The sequence below is a fragment of the Hypanus sabinus genome, chromosome 2 (assembly GCF_030144855.1).
Source record: "Hypanus sabinus isolate sHypSab1 chromosome 2, sHypSab1.hap1, whole genome shotgun sequence".
Lineage (NCBI taxonomy): Eukaryota > Metazoa > Chordata > Chondrichthyes > Myliobatiformes > Dasyatidae > Hypanus > Hypanus sabinus.
The window spans coordinates 162,481,013-162,503,859 of record NC_082707.1 but is presented as its reverse complement, the minus strand read 5'-3'; the positions used below and the strand labels follow the sequence as shown (position 1 = coordinate 162,503,859).

Below are 22,847 nucleotides of genomic sequence, written 5' to 3'. Positions count from 1 at the left end.
GCAAACGAAAGGGTTAACAAACGAGGAGCATTTGGCACCTTTGGACCTGTACTGACTGGAATTTAGAACAGTGCGGAGGAATCTTATTGAAACTTGCCAAATGTTAAAAGACTAGATAGGGCGGATGTAGAGGGTGTGTTTTCTATGCTGGGGGGTATCCAGAACTAGAGGGCACAGCCTCAAAATTGAGAGGCAACCGTTTAGTACAGAGGCAGAGGGTTTTATTTCACCAGAGAGCTATTCCACAGCAATCTGTGAAATGCTCTGCCCCTGACTGTGGTGGAGGCCAGGTATGTGGGTATATTTAAAGTGGAAGTTGGATAGTTTCCTGCTCAAAGCATCAAAGGAGAAGGCAGATGTATGGGGCTGAGTGGGATCCAGGATCAGCCATGATGGAATGGCAGAATAGGCTCAATCGGCTGAATGGCCTAATTCTGCTCCTGTGTCTTACAGTCTTAGTTGTGAGAATGTTCTGTTAATACAAATATATAATCAGTTTGAAAAATGTCATACCATCATTTTTCTCCAGTTACTAAACTATGACCAATAGACCACATTTAGCAAGTTGAAAAAAGTGCTATTGAGAGGAAGGCTCCAATATCCTACAAGAGGTCCAAGGAGTATGCACAGTAGATGAGGCCCTATTTTCACAGGCTATCCCTCTTAGGAGTGTTATCTGTAGAAGTGAACTGAGCAGAGTTTTACAAGGGAGAGGGGGACATGAAATGAGCAGCTGAGGAGGAGCTGTGGAAATCAGCAGGAATTGGGGAAAAATTGAGGGAGAGTGGGAATGAGCAGTAATGATAGAACATTATGATGGAATTAACTAAAGGATGGTGATGCACCAGCAGTGTCTTGGGCACATTTAAAAAAAATTAAAATACCAAAGCCAGACTCAACTCTCCAGTACAAAAATGGTTCTGGTGTTCTTCTACATATCATGTGTACTGTCAATGTTTATTTCAAATGTCTTGTACTGAATATCACTTGTCACTATCAGCAAGTGATATTACTATTGGCATCCATGCATCATAGCACCACATGTATGGAATTGTCAATAAAGATTTTGTTTCATGGTCTACTGTAATGACTTGCAAACACAACTGGTTAGGCAAATCTATAAGTTATTAAAATAAAATCAAAAATCTACAAGCATGGCAACTCTGAATTAAAAACAGAAAATTCAGCAGGCCAGATATGAAAAGAGCAGTTATTGTTTTTCATCTGAAACACTTCATCACAACATCAGCCAGAACTGTAAACATACAATTCCCTAAAATTCACCTTAATGAATTGAATGTGCTGTGTACTTTCAGGATTTTCTGATTTTATTCCAAAGGTTTGTATTTTGCTTAATTCAATTTAAAAAAAACATAAAAAGCCTTATCCTCCAAATATACCAAGTTCCTTTTCCTTTTCCAGTACAATGAATGTCAATTTAGGAAACCGCTGTATCAGTTCTCTAGCAGATGCCAGTCCAACGATTCCTCCTCCAACAATGGCCACATCATAACTAGAAAAGGGAAGTTCAATCATAAGCATAGATATTCAAATTTTCAGGCTGTATTAGTTCAAAATATAGGCTCAATATGAAACAATTTTTTGTTACACTGATATTTTTTTGATTTAAATTTACAATAATGACCCAGGATTTGCTGATGTGATGGTAATTACTATTTACATCATGAAATAGACAGAAATTTCTGAAGTGAGATTAGATATGCAAATCCATTATTTACTTGACTTCTGTTGCTTTACGAGAAATTATTTTGCATTGTTTTCCAGGATAATATTTAAAAATTAACAAGCTGACATTATCTTCTGGATCTATCATGTTTTAGCCTGATGATCTTTAATTAGAATTATATTAGATACAAGTCAGAGAGGGAGGGACAGAGTGCCGGAGGAACAAATTCCCCTGCCTAGTGTGTTAGGCACAGTTGCAATAAAGTTTTATTGGTGTACTACGGTAATCTATTATTAAAGATTAATCTCTCTCTGGTTATAAAATATTAACCTCAAACACATGTGGATTATAATTGCCTCAAATGTGTAGGCATTCTAAAACTAAATCTTTTATTTTGAACATTTATTAGGTCAATTAATACAATAGGTGTATATTCCAATCATTATATTTCCTCTGAAAAACTGTAATTTACCTTTTGCCTTGTTGGATCTGTAAGAATTTTATGCTGTGATTACTGGCTCAACCAATCTGACAATCTCACTGTTGCTAAATACCAAGATTCATTCAAAAGAAATGCCTAACAGCAATCAATGTCATAAAAAACAAAGCCCCAATTACATGGGAACACTGGATCTTTCTCAGCTTCAGTTAATGCATCACATTAATTTCAAAGTCAACTCAAAACCTTGTCTCGAAACATACAAATACATAGTGAAATCTTAACAACCAATAAGATTGAAGAAACTATGATGCATATGAGTTATGGCCATTATTTTCACCACACCAAAATGTCCTCATTTTGCTCCATATTTTAAAACTTCTGAGGAATGTGTCATATTAAATTTGGTAAAAGATTGGATGAATGTCTGACTAGTTCAAAATGACAATTCTGAACCCTTTGCATGTGGTGTCTGTAAGTCTGTTAGTTAGTAATGTTTGTGAGGCACGTGTACAGATTAAACACTGTTGATGTCTGTAGAATGGATGAAGAATGAAGAGTGACCATTACAATGTCTAATTGATTTATGAGAGTATACTGAGCACTATGTTAATTAACACATGTTGTTTGAATGCAAAAAACCAAGCTGAGGTAATGGCATGAGGACAAGAATTCAACTTGAGGTTTGTAAATATATTGCACTGCCTTTCTTGGTTTCATTGGACTTCAACCAAGGGCTGGAAATCGCGATCCAGGGTTTCACAAGTGAGTCGTAAGGAGCTCTCATAACAAAAGTGATCATCAAGTGGTGACTAAGAATCGTGAACCTGAAATCTTTGTGACTTGCTATGTAGTATTTCGTGTGGTTTATCTGTGTTTTCTATTTAATGATAATAAATTAGGCTTATTGTGCTTGTACGCTTATTACCACATCTCCTAGACAATTGAATTCTTTGGGCTGATCAACTCAGCCCACTACAAGGAACCCAAATAGAAATTAAGCAAAACTTTAGGAGATCATTCTACAAACTCCTGCATCATTCCAATAAATCTTTGGACTCAACAAATGCAAATGTTTCAAACAATCAGCAATTTCTGCTTTTGAATTTCATATTTCCAGCAACCATTGCTCTTTGTCCATTGGTTTTTTCAGACTAGTATTCTATTGCATCACTTTAAATACCCTAGATCTACCTATCGTTATCCTCTAATCAATTCACCACCTTTAATCAGCATTTGCCATTTAATCTCTTGCGTTTTTTATCAAATAACATTGTACTTGTTTCACCGGCACTCTGCCCTCCCCTCTGTCTTGGATCTCTAACCTCTACCATTCCGGTTAATGTTCACCAGGCTGACCTCTTCAAGACAAATGCTGCACATCCTGCCGAGTATTTCCAGCAGTATTTTACTTCTGTATTAATATTTAGGTGGCAGAAACGCCATTGAAACTATTAGTAAAAGTTTTCATGCACCAATCGAACAAGTACTTTTCACCTGAAGCAAGAATGCTATCAACCGCCTGACGTGTTGCTATAAATTAACTTCATCCAGGGGCAGCAACTTCCATACTTTTTAAAATTTGCAACTCATGTTAAATATAATCGTATCAATTACGTTTGCACGGACGATCACGACGCAGCTTGGCACAGAGCAGATTCACCGAAAGCACCTTTTGACTTATCAGTTTAGCAGAACACCCACAGTGACACGACAGGTCCCTGTCAGCTTCATACAACGATACAGCCTGACGATGTGAGTTGCGCCTCCGCATAACCTCGGTCACTCATCCCCAACATCGAACCCACATCAACCAAGCACCCGAGACTGACCAGCGTTCTTCCAACTCCATGACTTGCCTGAGCCTCTTTCGTGCGCCGTCGCTCGTCCTGAGCCCACCGAGTTGCCTGCAGAGTGGAAACCCGGCACAGAGACTCCGAGCACCGCCAGCCATCGCCGAAAACAACCGGCGCTGGCATGGCGCTGGCGCCGCCCCCTCACCTTTCACCCCGCGCCCGCCTGACCTGGCAACGCGCCTGCGCGGTGGCTGCAGCCTGTGAATGGCCCAGGAAGGTCGTTAGATCTCGCCGTTTCTTTGCAAATCCCACAAAGACTAAACAGTTACGGTTCCTGTTGAACGTAACAGGACAACCTCGGCAGTTTTCAGAACATTAAGACAAACCAGCGGGCAGACCGTTTCCATGGGTAGAGAAACAGTTAAGGTGCCGGATCTGCGACACTACGTTTAAAATGTGTTGGCACGTTCTTGGCGTAACCCCCTAACTCTACTTCAAAATCTTTCAAAATGCTATAATGAAAATTTGCTGGTACTGATGCACAAAATCATTTCTTTGTACTCCAGAAAATCTAACAAGATGCTGTTTCCAAAGACGAAACCTTTGAGCGTCGTACGGATCCTGCATCCTCACGTTACCAGGAGGAGTTTCTGGGGGTGGCTGAATGCTGTTTTCAACAAGTAAGATGAAAATTGAATATAATTCCAGGCTGAAAGTTTGTAAGTGATGTGTATAATAAGATGACATTTCCTTTCAAATAGGGTGGATTATGATCGTATTAAGGCCGTTGGTCCAGACAGAGCCGCATCTGAGTGGTTACTTCGATGTGGTGCCAGTGTGCGATACAAAGGTTTTGAGAAGTGGCAGAAAGATTACAATCACTTACCCACTGGTCCATTAGAAAAATTCAGAATTGAAGCAATTGATGCCACCGAATCATGCATTATGTTCAAAGGATTTGATTACCTCGGTATTGTATTAGATTGTCTTCAATAATTATTCTAAATACTTAAGAACAAATTGTTGAAATATTGAATTAAGCAATATTATTACCATCTTTTTTATTATATGAAGCAAAAAAAAACAAAGATCAGCTACTCAGTTTGACACATAACTTTTCTCCATTATAATTGTTTCATAATATTTATATTGCAGAGTATATGTAAACCAGTCAGGCTATAATTCATCAACACACACAAAATGCTGGTGGATCTCCTGGTGACCACCTATTTCAATTCCATGTCTTATTCCCACACTGACATGTCTCTCCTGCCACTATGAGGCCAGATGCAGATTGAAGAGTAACAATTCATGTTATGTTTTAGTAGTCTCCAACCTGATGGCGTGAACAACTTCAATTTTTCTGACCTGGTAACCGCTCCCTCTGTTTTCCTTGTGTGCCCCTCCCCCACTTTGTTTCCCTTCACTCTGATGGCCCTCTTGTCCCTTCTCTGTCCACATTTTTTATACTGTAAAACTGGTCCACCTAATTAAGTTTTGCATTTCGCAAATATACGGAATGAACCTGAAATCTTTCAGTATCTTTATAAAATCAGTGATTAGTAACAAAACCCAATTAAATCACTTTTTTTTTGAAAAGTGGCATTCATAAGCTACCAAATAATAGGCAATATTGAACAAATTTTAGTTTTTGTGGTTTATGGCACTATATGAGGACATGACTTACTTTGCAATATTTCTTTAAAGTTTCACTTGCTGGATTGAAGGTTATCACATTTATTTGCTTGCAAATGCACTTGTTTCACCTGATATCTAGATGAATACATCATGCCAGCCTTTATTTGTTTTGAGTAAACTCAGGCCCTGCTGTGTTTCATATATTCCTATACCTGTTCCCCATATTCTGGTCTAAATTTGAACTTGTGCCCAGCTATTTCATTTGTGTTGTTTGAATGCCATAGAATGCAAGTTAGTTACTAATTATTGTCAAAGGATTAAAATCAGCAATGACTATGTTTTATTCCTGGCAGAGTACTTCACTGAGCAAGATGATTATTTACTTTCTACCTCTTAGCGGTTCACCCCTTCAGATAAATCCTTCCTCATTTACTAGCCTGTGATAAACCTCAGCCTTATGTTTTTCTCCCCTAAATGATATCTGGACGAACCTGTGTTCTGAATTGGTCTCAGCTGCTTTCCAGTTCATCTGTGTAGCCCAGCTAGTACTCTATTCATCTGTGAAGCCCAGCTAGTACTCTATTCATCTGTGAAGCCCAGCTAGTACTCTATTCATCTGTGAAGCCCAGCTAGTACTCTATTCATCTGTGTAGCCCAACTAGTACTCTATTCATCTGTGTAGCCCAACTAGTACTCTGTTCATCTGTGTAGCCCAACTAGTACTCTATTCATCTGTGTAGCCCAACTAGTACTCTATTCATCTGTGTAGCCCAACTAGTACTCTGTTCATCTGTGTAGCCCAACTAGTACTCTGTTAATCTGTGTAGCCCAACTAGTACTCTATTGATCTGTGAAGTCCAGTGTGAAAAATGCATAGAATGAGTTTTTAATGGCATTTGGCTAGAAGTGGGAGAAGTTGCTTGCAAAATAATTGGCCTTTAAATTTTTCCTGCTAATACTCATGGATTTTTCTTTAATAATTTCCAAAAAGGCAGTGTTTTTATATCAATTATTTACATCTCACTTTGCTCAAGAGATTGTGATTATTACTTGTATCCATTATCTTCCTAAATAGTGATTTCCTGATCTAAAAAAAAATCACTATTTTTAGCAACACACACAAAATGCTGGAGGAAAAAAGCAGGCCAGGCAGCATCTATGGAAAAGAGTACAGTTGCATTTAAGGCCGAGGAGTAGGTTTAAAAGGTGGGGGGAGGGGAGAGAGAAACATAGGTGATGGGGAAACCTGAAGAGGGAGGGATGAAGTGGAGCTGGGAAGTTGATTGGTGAAAGACACAGAAGACTATGGAAGAAAGAAAAGGGGGAGGAGATAAGGTGAGGGAGGGAAAAGGGGATAGGAGTTGGTGAAGGTAGGGTGGGTGGGGGTCATTACCAAAAGTTTGAGAAATAGATGTTCATGCTATCAGGTTGGAGGCTACTCAAACAGAATACAAGGTGTTGTTTCTCCAACTTAAGTGTGGCCTCATCACAACAGTGGGGGAGGCCATGGATAGACATATCAGAGTAGGAATGGGAAGTGGAATTAAAATAGGTGCCACTGGGAGATCCCGTTTTTTCTAGTCAACGGAGTGTAGGTACGAAGCAGTCTCCCAATCTATGTCGGGTCTCACCGATATACAGGAGAGCACAACAGGAGGACTGAACACAGTATATGACCCCAACACACTAACAGGTGAAGTATTGCCTCACCTGGAAGGAATTTTTGAGGCCCTGAATGGTAATGAGGGAGGAGGTGTAGGGACAGCACTTACTCTGCCAGCTATGCCTTCTACGTTCTTGCACTTGCTTAATAGTTGCCAAAATGTTAGTGTCTCCAAATGTTGTTTAGAGCTTTGACTGGGTCAAGACCAGTATTTGGAGTTTGGCCAGCTATCCTAAACTACTTTGAAAATAATAGAGGGCTTTCCATTTACAATAAATCCTTCTCCTCCAAACCCCAGCTGTCCTTTCTGAATACCATCACCCCAGTCCCTGTGGAGTTTAAATCTCCAGTGTTTTCCGTCTAGTCCACCCCATTTGATCTGTGCTTCAGCTGTCCCAGTTAATCCTCCACTGTTTATTCATTCTATATCACAATTCAAATGGTTCTTGCACACTATCTATACCAGTCTTGTCAACATAATTGTTTCCAAACCTTCACTTTCCCTAAATGGTTTAATTCCTTGAGTTTAACACCTAACATCCTGATTTCTCCATCTATTCCTCAAATTTCGCCTCTCCTGCATTGCTTATTTCTGCTTCTGTGCCAATATCCCTTCTTAGTTTTACATAATCTTCTGAGTTACAGCCCCTTTCTTGCCTTTATTGGCAGAGCCAGCATTCAGTTTTGATGTTTGTAAATGAGATAAAAAGAGATGTAAATCTGCTATTTTAAAATCAATCATTTTGATTAAAATATATTAAAATGTAAAGATATATATATGTTGGGAAACAGGTTAATAATGTTCGTATGTACTTTGTTGGTATATTCTGTTGCAGATAATCTAGAACATGTTGAAGAAATTAAGTTCCAGAGGTGTATATATATTCAGGATGAATGTCTTGAGCGACTATCCAGGATAGAAAATTTGCAAAAAAGCCTGCAACGACTGGAAATAATTTCCTGTGGAAATGTCACAGACCGTGGAATCCTAAGTCTTTACCATCTTAAGTAAGTATTTTATGAAAATGCAACACTGATAAGGGGAATAGTGACACCCACCACTCTTAGCTTTCCATGGAGATCTCTCCCTCTATGATTCGGTGGTCCATTCGTTGCTCCCACTAGTCTTCCTCCTAGCACCAATCACAAGTGACAGAAATGCTACACCTCCTCCCTTACCTCCATTCAGGGCCCCAAACAGTCCTTACAGTTGAGACCACATTTCACCTGCAGATCTTTTAGGGTCGTCAATCATATCCAGTACTCCCAATGTAGCCTCTGTGAGACCTGACGTAAACTGAGGACTGCTTTGTCAGTACCTCCACTTCATCCTCCAAAATTGGTATTTCCTGGTGGCCATCAATTTTAATTCCTTTTGCTGTTCCCATTCCAGCATGTTGGTCCATTGCTTCCTCTTTTGCCAGATGTTCCCCCTTTCTTTCCAGTCCAAAGAGTCTCTGCCCAAAATGTTGATTTTGTAGTGATGTGCTACACACAGCGCTGAAATAACGACACGCAGTCGATAAATCGTTTATTCAAACTTCGCAGTGCTGGTATTTAAATCCCTAGTGCCCACCCTCTCTGGGCGAAAATGACATCAGAGGTGCATTACCAAAGTCTCCCCCCGCGCGCTGGCTATTTGTGAGCCGGTTCGCCTGCGCAGAAAGTGGGTCGCCACATAACCCCCCCCCCCCCCCCCAAGAACCTGCGATACACTCCCCAATGTCCACAGTCTGGATCAGCCTCTGTTTGGGAGGTCTGCCTCTGCGCCGTGGTGCCTGAACCTCGACCGGCTGCGCCGTCCACATGGGCTGGTTTGAGTCGGTCTACCTTGAAAACCTCCTCTTTCCCCCCAATGTCCAGAATGTACATGGACCCGTTGTTGTTGATCACCCTGAACGGTCCCTCGTACGGCCGCTGTAGCGGCGCCTGGTGTCCGCCCCTTCATACAAACACAAACTTACAGTTTTGCATGTCTTTGGGTACGTGGGTCGGGGTCAGTCCATGCTGTGAAGTTGGTATGGGGCCAGGTTGCCGAGCCTTTCGCGTAGTCTGTCCAGGACTGCTGTGGGTTCTTCCTCTTGCCCCCTTGGGGCTGGTATGAACTCTTCTGGAACGGCCAGGAGTGCGCCGTACACCAATTCGGCCGACGAGGTGTGCAGATCCTCTTTGGGCGCTGTACGAATTCCAAGCAGGACCCAGGGAAGCTCATCCACCCAGTTAGGTCCTCTCAGGCGGGCCATGAGAGCCGACTTCAAGTGACGGTGGAAGCGTTCCACCAGTCCGTTCGACTGTGGGTGGTAGGCAGTTGTGTGGTGCAGCTGCATTCCCAACAGGCTGGCCACAGCCGACCACAGGCTGGAGGTGAACTGGGCGCCTCTGTCGGAGGTAATGTGGGCCGGTACCACGAAGCGTGCTACCCAGGTTGCGATCAGTGCTCGGGTGCAGGAATCGGCAGATGTGTCGGTGAGCGGGACTGCCTCTGGCCACCTCGTGAACTGATCTACCATAGTTAGGAGGTACTGCGCTCCTCGGGACACTGGTAGGGGGCCCACGATATCCACATGAATGTGGTCGAACCTCCGGTGGGTGGGCTCGAACTGCTGCGGCGGGGCTTTAGTGTGCCGCTGCAGCTTGGCTGTTTGGCACTGCACGCATGTTCTGGCCCATTCACTGACCTGCTTGCGAAGTCCGTGCCACGTGAACTTGCTGGAGACCAGCCGGATGGTTGTCCTGATAGATGGGTGCACCAAACCGTGTATGGAGTCGAAAACCCGCCGCCCGCCTCCAGGCTGCCGGGATGATGGGGCGAGGTTGGCTGGTAGCCACGTCGCACAGGAGGGTCCTATCACCTGGGCCTACGAGAAAGTCCTGCAGCTGCAAACCTGAGACTGCGGTCCTGTAGCTGGGCATCTTATCGTCTGCCTGCTGCGCCTCCGCCAGTGCTGTATAGTCCACCCCCAGGGACAGGGCCTGGACAGCTGGTCTGGAGAGTGCATCCACCACGACGTTTTCCTTCCCCAAGACATGCTGGATGTCCGTTGTGTACTCGGAGATGTAGGACAGATGTCGCTGCTGGCGAGCCGACCAAGGATCGGACACTTTTGTGAACGCGAAGATCAACGTTTTGTGGTCCATGAACGCGGCAAATGGCCTGCCTTCCAAGAAGTACCTGAAATGCCGGATTGCCAGATACAGTGCCAACAGCTCCCAGTCAAAAGCACTGTATTTGAGTTCGGGTGGTTGTAGGTGCTTGCTGAAGAACGCCAAGGGTTGCCAGCGCCCCTCAATGAGCTGCTCCAGCACCCCACCGACTGCTGTGTCGGATGCGTCCACCGTGAGGGCGGTCAGAACATCCGTTCTGGGGTGCACCAGCATCGCAGCATCTGTCAAGGCTTCCTTGGCTTTAACAAAAGCGGCTGCGGCCTCCTCGTCCCAAGTAATGTCCTTGCCTTTACCCAACATCAAGGTGTACAAAGGGAGCATGATACGGGCTGCTGAGGGGAGGAAACGGTGGTAGAGGTTCACCATACCAACGAACTCCTGCAGGCCTTTGACTGTGTTGGGCCAGGCAAAGTAGTGGATTGTGTCTACCTTGGCGGGCAGAGGTGTTGCCCTGTCTTTGGTAATCCTGTGGCCCAGGAAGTCAATGGTATTGAGACTGAACTGGCATTTGGCCAGGTTGATCGTGAGGCCGAAATCACTCAGGCGGGAGTAGAGCTGGCGGAGGTGGGACAGATGCTCCTGATGACTACTGCTGGCTATAAGAATGTCATCCAAATAGATGAACGCAAAGTCCAGGTCGCGTCCCACCACATCCATTAGCCGCTGGAATGTCTGTGCGGCATTCTTCAGGCCGAACGACATTTGGAGGAACTCGAACAGGCCGAACGGGGTGATGAGTGCTGTTTTGGGGATGTCTTCATGGTGCACCGGGATTTGATGGTATCCCCGGATGAGGTCTACTTTGGAAAAGATTCTGGCCCCGTGCAGGTTTGCTGCAAAATCCTGTATGTGCGGCATGGGGTAGCGGTCTGGACTGGTAGCCTCGTTCAGTCTGCGGTAGTTGCCGCATGGTCTCCAACCCCCCCGGCTGCTTTGGGCACCATGTGCAGGGGGGAGGCCCATGGGCTGTCGGACCTCCGTATGATCCCCCATTGCTCCATCCTCTTGAACTCCTCCTTCGCCAGGCGGAGCTTTTCTGGGGGGAGCCTTCGTGCGCGGGCCTGGGTCGGAATATGGTGCTGTACCCCGTGTCTGGGCATGGCTGCCGTGAACTGCGGTGCCAGAATCGATGGGAAGTCCGCCAGGATTCTGGTGAATTTGTTGTCCGACAGCACGGTAGTCCAGGTGTTGGGCTGGCAACTTGGCTTCACCCAGGGAGAATGTCTGGAAAGTCTCAGCATGTACCAGTCTTTTCCCTTACAAGTTGACCAGCAGGCTGTGAGCTCGCAAGAAGTCTGCCCCCAGGAGTGGTTGGTCCACGACGGCCCGTGTGAAGACCCACGTGAACCGGCTGGCGCCGAACTGCAGCTGCACTGTGAAGGTGCCATAGGTCTGTATCGTGCTGCCGTTTGCGGCCCTCAGGGTGGGTCCTGGCTTCCTGTTGCGGGTGTCGTACCCCGTCAGGGGCAAAACGCTGATCTCCGCTCCGGTGTCGACCAAGAAGCGGCGTCCCGACTGTTTGTCCCAGACGTACAAGAGGCTGTCCTGGTGGCCTGCCGCCACAGTCATTAGTAGCAGCTGGCCCTGGCCCTTGCAGGACGGGCGACAACGGCGGGTCTTTGTGCCCCACCGCTGGTGGTAGAAACACCACTGTTCACTGTCCTCCTCACTCCTGCCTCTGTGTTGTGTGCGCTCCCTTGCCGGGCCTGGTCTGGTCTGCTGTTGGGCACGTGGCCTGGTAATCTGACCGACGGACACCACGCTCTCCCTCTTGGCTTAACACAGCACGTCTGCCTGGGTCGCCACCTTCTGGGGGTCGCTGAAATCTGCATCGGTCAGTAGCAGATGTATGTCTCCGGGCATGTGCTCCAGGAACGCTTGCTCGAACATGTGTCCGTCAGCCAGGGACAGCATCTCGTTCATCAATGCTGACGGCAGTCTGTCTCCCAAACCGCCCAGGTGAAGCAGGCAGGCACCCTGCTCACGCCGTGAGAGGCCAAAGGTCCCAATGAGCAGTGCTTTGAATGCTTCATATTTGCCTTCTTCCGGGGCGACCGTATGAAATCCGCAACCTGGGCGGCCGTCTGCTGGTCAAGGGTGCTCACCACGTGGTAGTAACGCGTGGAATCAGAGGATATCTGCCGAATCTGGAACCGGGCTTCTGCTTGGCTAAACCACACACGTGGTCACAGCGTCCAGAAAGTCGGCAGTTTGAGCGAAACTGCGTGAACAGATGAAGAGTCAGTCATCTTTGGTCCAAATCCCGTTTGGACCGTCGGGGTCACCAAGGTAGCGATGTGCTACACACACAGCTGAAATAATGACACGCAGTCAGTAAGTCATTTCGAGACTAGTTTATTCAAACTTTGCAGCGCTGGCATTTAATCCCTAGTGCCCGCCCTCTCCGGGCAGAAATGACATCAGAGGTGTATTACCAAAGTCTCCCCCCGCGCGCTGGCTATTTGTGAGCCGGTTCGCCTGCGCAGAAAGTGGGTTGCCACAATTTCCATAGATCGTTCCTGACCTGCTAAGTTCCTCCGGCATTTTGTGTTTGTTGCATAGTGACATTAAAATGTATTTGGCATACTATTGTCATATTTTAGTTACAAGACAAATTAGACCAGTTCTGTAACTACATGAGAAGACATGTTCCTTGATCATTGCTATTAAGTCAGCAAATCAACCTTGGTTTGATGTGGAATTTACAAGAACATGTCAGGACCTAACAATCAGGTCTCTAACCAGTGTAAGTTATAGCCTTAGCTACATAAAGATACACTGCAGATGCTGCGGTCAAAGCAACACGTACAACATGCTGGAAGAACTCAGCAGGTCGGGCAGCATCCGTAGAAAGGAGCAGTCAACATTTCGGGACAGGACCCTTTGTCAGGAATGAAGAAGGAGGGGGCAGGGGCCCTATAAAGAAGGTAGGGGGAGGGTAGGAAGGAGAAGGCTGGTAGGTGCCAGTTGAAAGACCATTAAGAGGAAAGATCAAGGGGTGGGGGAGGGGAAGCAGGGAAGGGATAGGCAGGAGAGGTGAAGAAGGAATGTAAGGGGAAAGCACTAGGTGTAGTAGAAGAAGGCAGAATCATGAGAGAGGTGATAGGCAGCTGGAGGAGGAGGCGGAGTGAAACTGGGATGGGGGAAGGGAGAGGGAGGGAGTTACCGGAAGTTGGAGAATTCAATGTTCATGCCAAGGGGCTGGAGACTACCCAGACGGTATATGAGGTGTTGCTCCTCCAACCTGAGTTACATGTTTGCTCAAAATGGAACCAGTATGTTGTAAAAACTCAGTGCAGCCGACAGATAGGTAGACATTTTGAAAACTTAAAGGAGATAGTCAACTGCATGAACAGCCTCTGATCAGCCATCATAGAATTCAGAAGGTGAGAGTAGAAGTTTGTCCCAGAGGGAACGCATCGATCTTCAGTCAGAAGTGGTGAAAGGGTGCTACATCTCTCTGTCACCTCATGGTCCCTATCATTACAAAAATCAGTCCTCCACAGGTTTGGTTTACCATATTGGCCAATGGTTGAGCATTATGTCTAACTTTTTGTTTTTTTTTTAACCTAGCAGCTATAAATATAATTGCATTTTATTATTAGCATTTGATCAGTAAGACTTGCACATCATACAGAAGAGGCAAAAACTCTAGGGAAGTTCCTAGTAAGATTTTATCTCCCCTTGTCTATTAGTACATAACTAGTGTGGTTAGAATGGGTCTATGGCTGGTGATATGTTCTTCATGTGAGATTTGGGAATTCTGAGAGACCCCCAGTCTCCGTGATAATTATGTCTGCTCGAAGTGCATCCAGCTGCAGTTTCTTACAAACCGTGTTAGGGAACTGGAGCTGCAGACAGATGACCTTCAGCTCATATGGGTGATAGACAGGAGCTACCGGGAAGTAGTCATCCCTCAGTTGCAGGTAGCTGGGTGACTGTCATGAGAGGGAAAGGGTGACAGTGCAGAGTACCCTTGTGGCTGTTCCCCTCAATAACAAGTATGCTGCTTTGGATATACCGTTGGGGGGTGGGGTGGGGAGGGTACAACCTACCAGAGGAAAGGTGCAGGGTCCAGGTCTCTGACACTGAGTCTGGCTCTGTAGCTCAGAGGGAAGGAGGGAGAAGAAGAGTGCAGTAGTGATTTGGGATTCCATAGTTAGAGGAGCAGATAGGAGATTCTGTGGATGTGAAAGAGACACCTGGATGATGTGTTGACAGGATCAGGGACCTCTTGGATCAAGTTCACAGTATTCTAAACGGAGGAAGAAGGTGGTGATCAACCAGAAGTTGTGGTACATATTGGTACCAACAACATAGGTAACAAAAGGTCCTGAAGAGAGAATATAGGTAGTTAGGTAGAAAGTTGAAAAGTAGGAGCTCAAGGGTAGTGATCTCTGGATTGCTGCCTGTGCTATGCACAAGTTAAGGAATTTTATGCAGAATTAAAGGGGCTAGTACCTAACTGACTTACTGGCAGCTTGACAAGTCATGCTGTGAGAATAATGTATGAACAAAGAAGTGTTTGTTCCATGAGAAGCTCCTCGGTCTACCCTTATCTCTTTGTGATAATAATGTATATCAACAGCTCCAAACAGTATTCTGGGCCCACTTGGCTGCAGATTTTCTCAAGCTCGGTGAGCAGAGACTCTGTATTGCCAATTGAGAACGCAAGCTTGCTGATAAATGGTATGTACTTTTAAGTAAACTGTGTTTGACAGTTATTCCCTGAGTCTAAACCTAAAGTCCTCTGGTAGAGAGGCAGATCAGTAAGAATAGGATGGCTTGGCAGATGTATGCGTGGCTCGGGAATTGGTGTGAGGGCAGAGAACTTAGTGGGGACAATATCCTTGTGGGTCGCTGTTGGGGAGGGTATAATCTAATTTGGCAGGGGGATTGGATTTGGAGTGATAGGGCAGAGAATGGGACAATAGATGCAGTGTGTAACTTAGAAAGGGATAAGAATTTAAACTTCTGGTATCATGGAAAATTGAAAAGGGTGATGAATACAGCTCTGAAGGTATTATATTTAAATGCATGAAGTATACAGAATAAGGTAGACGGTCATGTAGTGCATTCAGAGATCGGTAAATATGTGGTGGGCATCACTGAGTTATGTCTGAAAGATCATAGTGGGAGCTTAACACCCAAGGATACACTTTTTGTATCAAAAGTACACGTTGGTAGCAGAGTGGGTAGGATGGCTCGGTTGGTAAAAATGAAGTCAAATCCTTTGAAAGAGGTGACATAGGATCAGAAGATGTAGAATCCTCATTTAGAGTTAAGGTACTGCAAGGGTAAAAGACTCTGATAGGAGTTGTATACAGGCCTCCAAACAGTAGTCAGGATGGGAGTACAAATTACAACAGGAGATAGGAAAGGCATGTCGAAAGGACAATGTTACGACGATCATGGAGGATTCAATATGCAGGTAGTTTGGGAAAATCTCAGAAGGAATTTGGAGAATACCTAGAAGATAACTTCTTAGAGCAACTTGTATTTGAGCCCACTAGGGAAAAGGCAGTTCGGGATTGGGTGTTTTGAGTTGATTAGGCGCTTAAGGTAAAAGAAGCCTCAGGAGGCAGTGATTATAATCCAATAGAATTCACCCTGCAGTTTAGAGAGAGAAGATAAAATCAGATGTATCATTATTTTAGATTAAAGGGAACTACAGAGACATGAGAAAGGAGTTGGGCAAAGTTGATTGAAGGAGACAACAGCAGGGACGATGGCAAAACAGCAATGGCTGGAGTTTTGGGAGCAATTCTGAAGGTGCATAGTTACATCCCAAAGAAGTATTCTAAAGGGAGGATGAGGCAATCATAGCAGACAAGGGAAGTCGAAAACAGTATAAAAGCAAAAGAGAGAATACGCAATATAGCAAAAATTAGTGGGAAGCTAGAGGATTGGGAAACTTTTAAAAACCAACAGAAGGCAACTAACAAAGCAATAAGGAGAGACAAGATGAAATATGAAGGTAAGCTAGCCAATAATATAAAAGAAAACACTAAAAGATTTTTCAGTTGTATAAAGAATAAAGGAGAGGCAAGAGTAGATATCAGATCACTGGAAAATGACACCTGAGAGGTATTAATGGAGGACAAAGAAATGGCAGACAAACTCACTAAGTATTTAGCATCAGTTTTCACTATGGAAGACGCCAGCAGTATGCCAGAAATTCGAGAATGCCAGTGGGGAAAAGTGAGTGTAGTTGCTAATACTAAGGAGAAGGTGTTTGGGAAGCTGAAAGGGCTGAAGGTAATTAGGTCACTTGATCTGATTGAATTATACCCCAAAGTTCTGAAAGAGATAGGGTGAAGAGGATGTTGAAGATCTTTCAAGAATCACTCCACTCTTTAAGAAGCGAGGGAGACAAAAGACAGGAAATTATAGGGCAGTTAACCTGACTTCAGTGGTTGGGAAGATGTTAGAGTCCATTATTGAGGATGCAGTTTTGGGGTATTTGGATGCACATGATAAAATAGGCCAAAGGCAGCATGGTATCCTTAAGGGGCTATATTGCCTGACAAATCTGTTGGAATTCTATGCAGAAACAACAAGCAGGCTGGACAGAGAGACAGCGGATATTGTTTACTTGAATTTTCAGAAAGCCTTTTACAAGGTGCCACATAGGAGGCTGCTAAACAAGGTAAAAGTCCATGATATTACACAAGTGTCATTACCATGGAGGGTGACAAAGAGTGGGAATAAATGGGGTCCTTTCTGATTGGCTGGTGGTGACTAGTGGTGGTCTGCAGGGATTGGTGTTGGGACTATTTCTTTTCATGTTATATGTCAGTGATTTGGATAACAGAATTGTTGGTTTTGTGTCCGGGTTTAGGAAGAAACAAAGATAGGTGGAGGGGCAAACAGTGTTAAGGAAGCATTAAATCTGCATAAGGACTTGGATTGATTAGGAGAATGGACAAAGAAGTGACAAATGGAATATAGTGTAGTGAAGTGTTTGGTATGGACATTTATAGAATGGACTTTTATAGAAGGAACAAAGGTTCAGACCATTTTCTAAACAGGGAGAAAACTCAGAAATCAGAGGTGCAAAGTGATTTGGGAGTTCTTGTGCAGGATTCCTTGAAGATTAACTTGCAGTTTGAGTCAGCGGTCAGGAAGACAAATGCAATATTAACATTCTTTTTGAGAGGACTAGAATACGAAAGCAAAGATGTAATGCTGAGGCTTTAGAAGTCACTGGTCAGACCACACTTAGAGTATTGTGAGTAGCTTTGGGCCCCTTATCTAAGAAAAGATATGCTGGCATTGGAGATGGTCCAGAGGAGGTTAATGAGAATGATTCCAGGAACTAAAAGTTTATTGTATGAGGAGTGTTTGATTGCTGTGGGCCTGTATTTGCCTGAGTTTAGAAGAATGACTGGGGGAATCTCATGGAAACTTATTAAATATTGAAAGGCCTACAGAGGGTGGACATGGAGAGGATGTTTCCTATAATGGGGGAGTCTAGGATGAGAGGGCATAGCTTCAGAATAGAAGGACATTCTTTTAGAACGGATGATGAGGAATTTCTTTAACCAGATGGTGGTGAGTTTGTGGAATTAACTGCTACAGACAGCTGTGGAGGCTAAGTAATTGGTAGAGGTTGATAGGTTCTTGATTAGTAAGGGTGTCAAAAGTTATGGGGTGAAGGTAAGAGAATGGAGTCGAGAGGGATAATAAATCAGCCATGATTGAATGGCAGAGAAGACTCAATGGGCCAAATAACCTAATTTTTTTTCCCCAATATCCTATATCTTTAACTACCAAACCAGATCTCTTGAACTGCAATACATTCAGGCATTATAACTATTAGTTGACAGAATTGTAGTATGCTGTACTTTAATATACAGGCAGTCCCCGAGTTACTAACGAGTTCCATTCCTGAGTCCATCTTTAAGTCGGATTTGTATGTAAGTTGGAACAGGTACATCCGTTGTCATTTAGCGTCAGTCAAACGTTTGTCTTAGTATATAGCATATATTTTACCTTTCTATGCATATAAAATATTTAAGAAATGTATGTATTTCAATAATTAAACCACTGCTTTGCTTTGTAATAATTGTCGCTTTCATCGGGGCAGGGCCTTTCACATGCTCCATTATTCTCACTTTATCCTTTACCTGTATCCCTTAAAGTTGTTTTGATCGTTGACGGACTGTAGCCTAAAACTTTTCCAATGATCGATGGCGTTTCACCTCTTTCCAATTGCTTTATTATTTCCACTTTATTTTCAATCGCAATCGTTTTCCGTCAATGGAACAGAAAACTGCAGATTTTATGTTCTATCACTGAGCAGCAGTGAACCGTCTGATTGGCCTAACAGAGTTCTCTTTAGGAACTAGTTGACTTGATCAACATTTCTGATCTTGCTATTGTTCACAATCGCATTTAATAAAAAAGTACAGCAGTACCCACGGGCAGCAGGTCTTGTGCTGCTCTGGGTCCTAAAGTCCACCCGCACTGAGACAGGTTAAATGGTGCTGACTGGAAAAGGCGGGGGGGGGGGGGGTCAGGGTGAATCTTGCTAAGAAATATTTAAGCCAAATACAAAGTTACACACTCAACACAGTGTTAACGGCAATGACTTAAAATAGCAGATGGCATTCTCCTCCCTCCGTTTGTAAGTACGAGTTGTCTGTAAATTGGATGCTCGTTACTTGGGGACTGCCTGTAGTGTAGTCGTAGATATTGCTTTTTTTTTATAATGAGAGAGGAGCCAAATTGGTACTTTGCTGCCAATACCTTTCATTTCCAGATCTCCTGTAAGATCATGGTAAACTTTGTTATTTGCTTACCATTCTTCTGTCCTCATCTTCCCCATTCTTTTATGTTATCAGTAGTGGTGTAGAAAGTAGTTCTTGTTGAAGGAAGCAGTATGCAGTTGGTTATGTACATTTTAACTTCAGGAAAATACAATGTCACTAAACTCCCTTACTTTGAATGCACCTTTGATTATATTTTTGAATCCTCAGTCTTGCAATATTAAAAACTACTATAACGTACAACAATAAGAACAGAATGAAATTAGCCTTATTGGTCAAATGTTGTAGCTGAATATATTCAATATAAAAGTTGTACTATTACAGTGTTTAATGTTTGTCAGTGCATTTCGTTTTCTTTAACTGACTCATCTGAAGTTTCTTGATGTTTGCTTCTGAAATAATAGGAAAAGCACTCAAGGAAAATACTCTTATTGGATTGTATTCTGTGCTAAATTCATAATTATAGAAAACAACAGTAATCACAAGAATATATTTAAAATATTTCCTCCTGAATATGACTTGCAGATGCTGCAGCTATGATCTTTTTCTCTTATAAGTGCATTTAAAAATGTATTCAATGTATAGCAAGTTTATTTTTAAGTAGTTAAAGGCAGAATGAAGTTTTGAATCAATGAGTTCAAAGGACCTTAAAACCTTAAAGGAATTCCTCAATGTGTAACATTTTGTCTGTACACTGATGACTTAATGTGGGATGTCAGGGCCACAGTAAAAATCTAAATACTCATTTGTATTCTTCTCATAGCCAACTGTTGTGTGTTTGTTATACATTCATTACAGAACTACATAATTACTACAAACATCAGATTCTCTACTCAAAATACAGACATACTGACTTTTATCTGGTATAGTTCTGCTAAGTATGCTAAAAGCAGCTAAGCATTAGGGATAGAACTTATATCATTTGAAGTTTCTGGAACCTCTTGTGTAACTTCAACGTGGCCTATATATTGGATGGTCTGACATGGAGTGGGAATTTTTAAAATACTTTGTTAGGCACCAGCCTGGACTACAGTGGGTGACATGCTGAAATGTGCTTGTTCTGGACTTCAAAGATGACATGCTACAGGTAGGCCAAGATGGTTTCTTTAAGCAACTTGAAATTTTGGGATCTTTGTAGTGCAACCAGACATCAGTAGGAAAGAGTTTAAGCCTATTAATTACAGTTCAAAGGTGGTATTTTCAAGGTCTTTAGTGTTTCTGCTTTCAACTCAGCCTTTTTTCCTTGGAGCGATGGAGGATGAGAGTTGACCTGATAGAGGTGTACAAGATGATGAGAGGCATTGATCATGTGGATAGTCAGAGGCTTTTTCCCAGGGCTGAAATGGTTGCCACAAGAGGACACAGGTTTAAGGTGCTGGAGAGTAGGTACAGAGGTAAGTTAGGGTACAGATGTCAGGGGTAAGTTTTTTTCTCAGAGAGTGGTGAGTGCATGGAATGGGCTGCCAGCAATGGTGGTGGAGGTGGATACGATAGGGTCTTTTAAGAGACTTTTAGTTAGGTACATGGAGCTTAGTAAAATAGAGGGCTATAGGTAAGTCTAATAATTTCTGAGGTGGAGACATGTTCGGCACAACTTTGTGGGCCGAAGGGCCTGTATTGTGCTGTAGGTTTTCTATGTTTCTATTTTGAGTTAAAATACAATAAAATGCCAATTTGTCACCTTTTTAAAATGGATGTTATAAAGTATTGTTTTTCTTGTTTTACTGCAGAACTTTAAGTTACTTGTTTTTGAGTGACCTTCCTGGCTTAGAAGAAAAAGAAAGAACACTTCAGATTTTACAAAATGCTCTACCCTCCTGCCAGCTGAAAGTGGATCTTCCATAAAACTACTTTTGAAATATTTATAATGTCAGTAATGTATGCAAATAAAAAGCTTGCATATGGATATAACTTCAGAAAATATTTCAAAAATAGCCTTAGTATTATTTAGGAATGAAATTATGACAGATCTAGTGCGTTCATCTATAAATTAAAATAAAAAATACAATTTGGCTTAATCCACCCTATTGTCCTGAGATGAGGAAACTAAACATCCATGAGTCAAATTATAATTATACTGAAAATGTTTAAGCATTAATAATTGACATACTATTAGAAATACTCCCCTTGGTAGTCTTCACATCAAAACTCCTTGGACGTGTGTGCACACAGCTAGTAGGAAACTGCATTATTTTATTACTTTATTTGTAATTATGAAGTAGAATGGTGTACATTTTGTTGCATTATATACATATAGACAACTGGATGTCTTTCACTAAATTTATGATTTAATATAAAATATAATAAAGAAATAAAATCAGAGCAAATTGCCGTTAAATATAAATTGTATAATTTAGTAACTATTCAGAACCATTTTTTTCAGTGATGGTGTGTGGATGTTGCTGGCAAATCAAATGAAAAGCTTTTTTGGTTGGTCATTTCAGAGGCTGGTTAACAGTCAACAAAATTGCTGTGACCTGGGGGCACATTTGCCCCAGACTAAACAATGATCACTGATTTCCTCTTATAACAGAGTAATACAAAATTTAATATGACATACAACATTCTTAAAGAGTGGAATTGTGCTATTTTGACGTAGAGTGGTGTATATCAACAGCAATATGGTTGTTTTTAAGTGACTTTTCTGATGTTGTAGCTTTAAGGTTTAAGCCAGTACTTGTGTAAAAATCATATTTATAACAGCTACAGTTTTTGCTTTTAACTATCTGATTTAAATCTAACATTGAATAGGAGGGTTAAAAAAACTGCTGTTGTAAATAAAAGCAGAAAACACAACAGGTCAGGCAGCATTCTGTGGAGAGGGGAACAATTATTATTTTAGGCCTATGACATCTAATTCTGATGAGTGATTTAGCACTTTGTTTTTTCACTACTGATACAAATAATGTTAGGATATGAGTTCCTGTGTGATTTCAGACACATTATTAACTTCAAGCTCCATTAATCTTATTGTTAATATTTGATTAGTAAGCTCAATAGCATGCAAAAATAAATAGGAAGACCCTTTTGAATTTTACATGGCAAGTATTCACATTAATTTGTTGATTAATTGTCAAATCTACAGTCAAATATTTGATGAACAACTTAATGCCTTTGAATTGAGGAAATCTTCTATACTGAAACTTGTATTTTTATACAACAAAATCAAAACTAAGCAATTCAAAATCAAATTAATGTGGAAGTCAAATTAAGACTGAAAACAAATTATTCTGTTTTTGTTAGGCAGACAGATTGTAAACTCAGCTTGCCTGACCTTAAAATTTTGCTCAGCAGAGAAAATTGGATCTTATTTTTTCCCCACAATAAAAGGTAATTATTGCTAAAAATATAGAGGACTATCATCGGCAGTATCCTTGGTTTAACAGTCAACTTTTGTTAGGGATGAATGTAAAGAAGCACTTCATTTTCAGAGATGTTATGACTTACTAGGTTTCTCCAGGAAGTAGAACTCTAATTATCTTTTAAGCAACAAGCTGTGCATAGTATATAGTGTTGTTTCTTTATACAAATATTGTACACATTAAAAAAACCTTTTACAAAGTACAGTATTTCCTGTTCATAATTCATTTTCATTTATTATAAATATCTGCCTTTCTAAAGCCTGAACATTATAAAAGGAAAAGAAACAAGAATATAAACTAAAATGAAAGGACATATCCCAGACTAG

The 22,847-nt window shown here is 42.4% G+C and overlaps 2 protein-coding genes across 6 annotated transcripts in view; one reads left to right on the top strand and one right to left on the bottom strand.

Moving 5' to 3' along the window:
- Nucleotides 1-4,117, bottom strand: part of l2hgdh (L-2-hydroxyglutarate dehydrogenase) — a 28,485-nt gene extending 24,368 nt beyond the window's left edge. For both annotated transcript variants that reach the window (XM_059958176.1, XM_059958178.1), the window contains exons 1-2: nt 3,986-4,117; nt 1,401-1,513 (exon numbers count right to left, since the gene is read on the bottom strand). In XM_059958176.1, the coding sequence (XP_059814159.1) occupies nt 1,401-1,513; nt 3,986-4,080 (208 nt within the window). In that variant the 5' untranslated portion in view covers nt 4,081-4,117. The remainder of the gene's footprint in view (nt 1-1,400; nt 1,514-3,985) is intronic.
- A 38-nt stretch (nt 4,118-4,155) lies between these two features.
- dmac2l (distal membrane arm assembly component 2 like) lies at nt 4,156-22,723 on the top strand. Of its 4 annotated transcripts, none has more exons than XM_059958156.1 (5): nt 4,156-4,348; nt 4,489-4,602; nt 4,684-4,892; nt 8,060-8,231; nt 20,890-22,723. In XM_059958156.1, exons 2-5 carry the CDS (start codon nt 4,502-4,504, stop codon nt 21,002-21,004), a joined length of 597 nt encoding a protein of 198 aa, XP_059814139.1. In that variant the 5' UTR covers nt 4,156-4,348; nt 4,489-4,501; the 3' UTR covers nt 21,005-22,723. The 4 variants fall into 4 exon arrangements, with proteins under 4 accessions (XP_059814139.1, XP_059814146.1, XP_059814141.1 ...); XM_059958163.1 differs by having other exon boundaries at nt 4,156-4,378; XM_059958158.1 differs by having other exon boundaries at nt 4,156-4,384.
- The last annotated feature ends 124 nt before the right edge of the window (nt 22,724-22,847 follow it).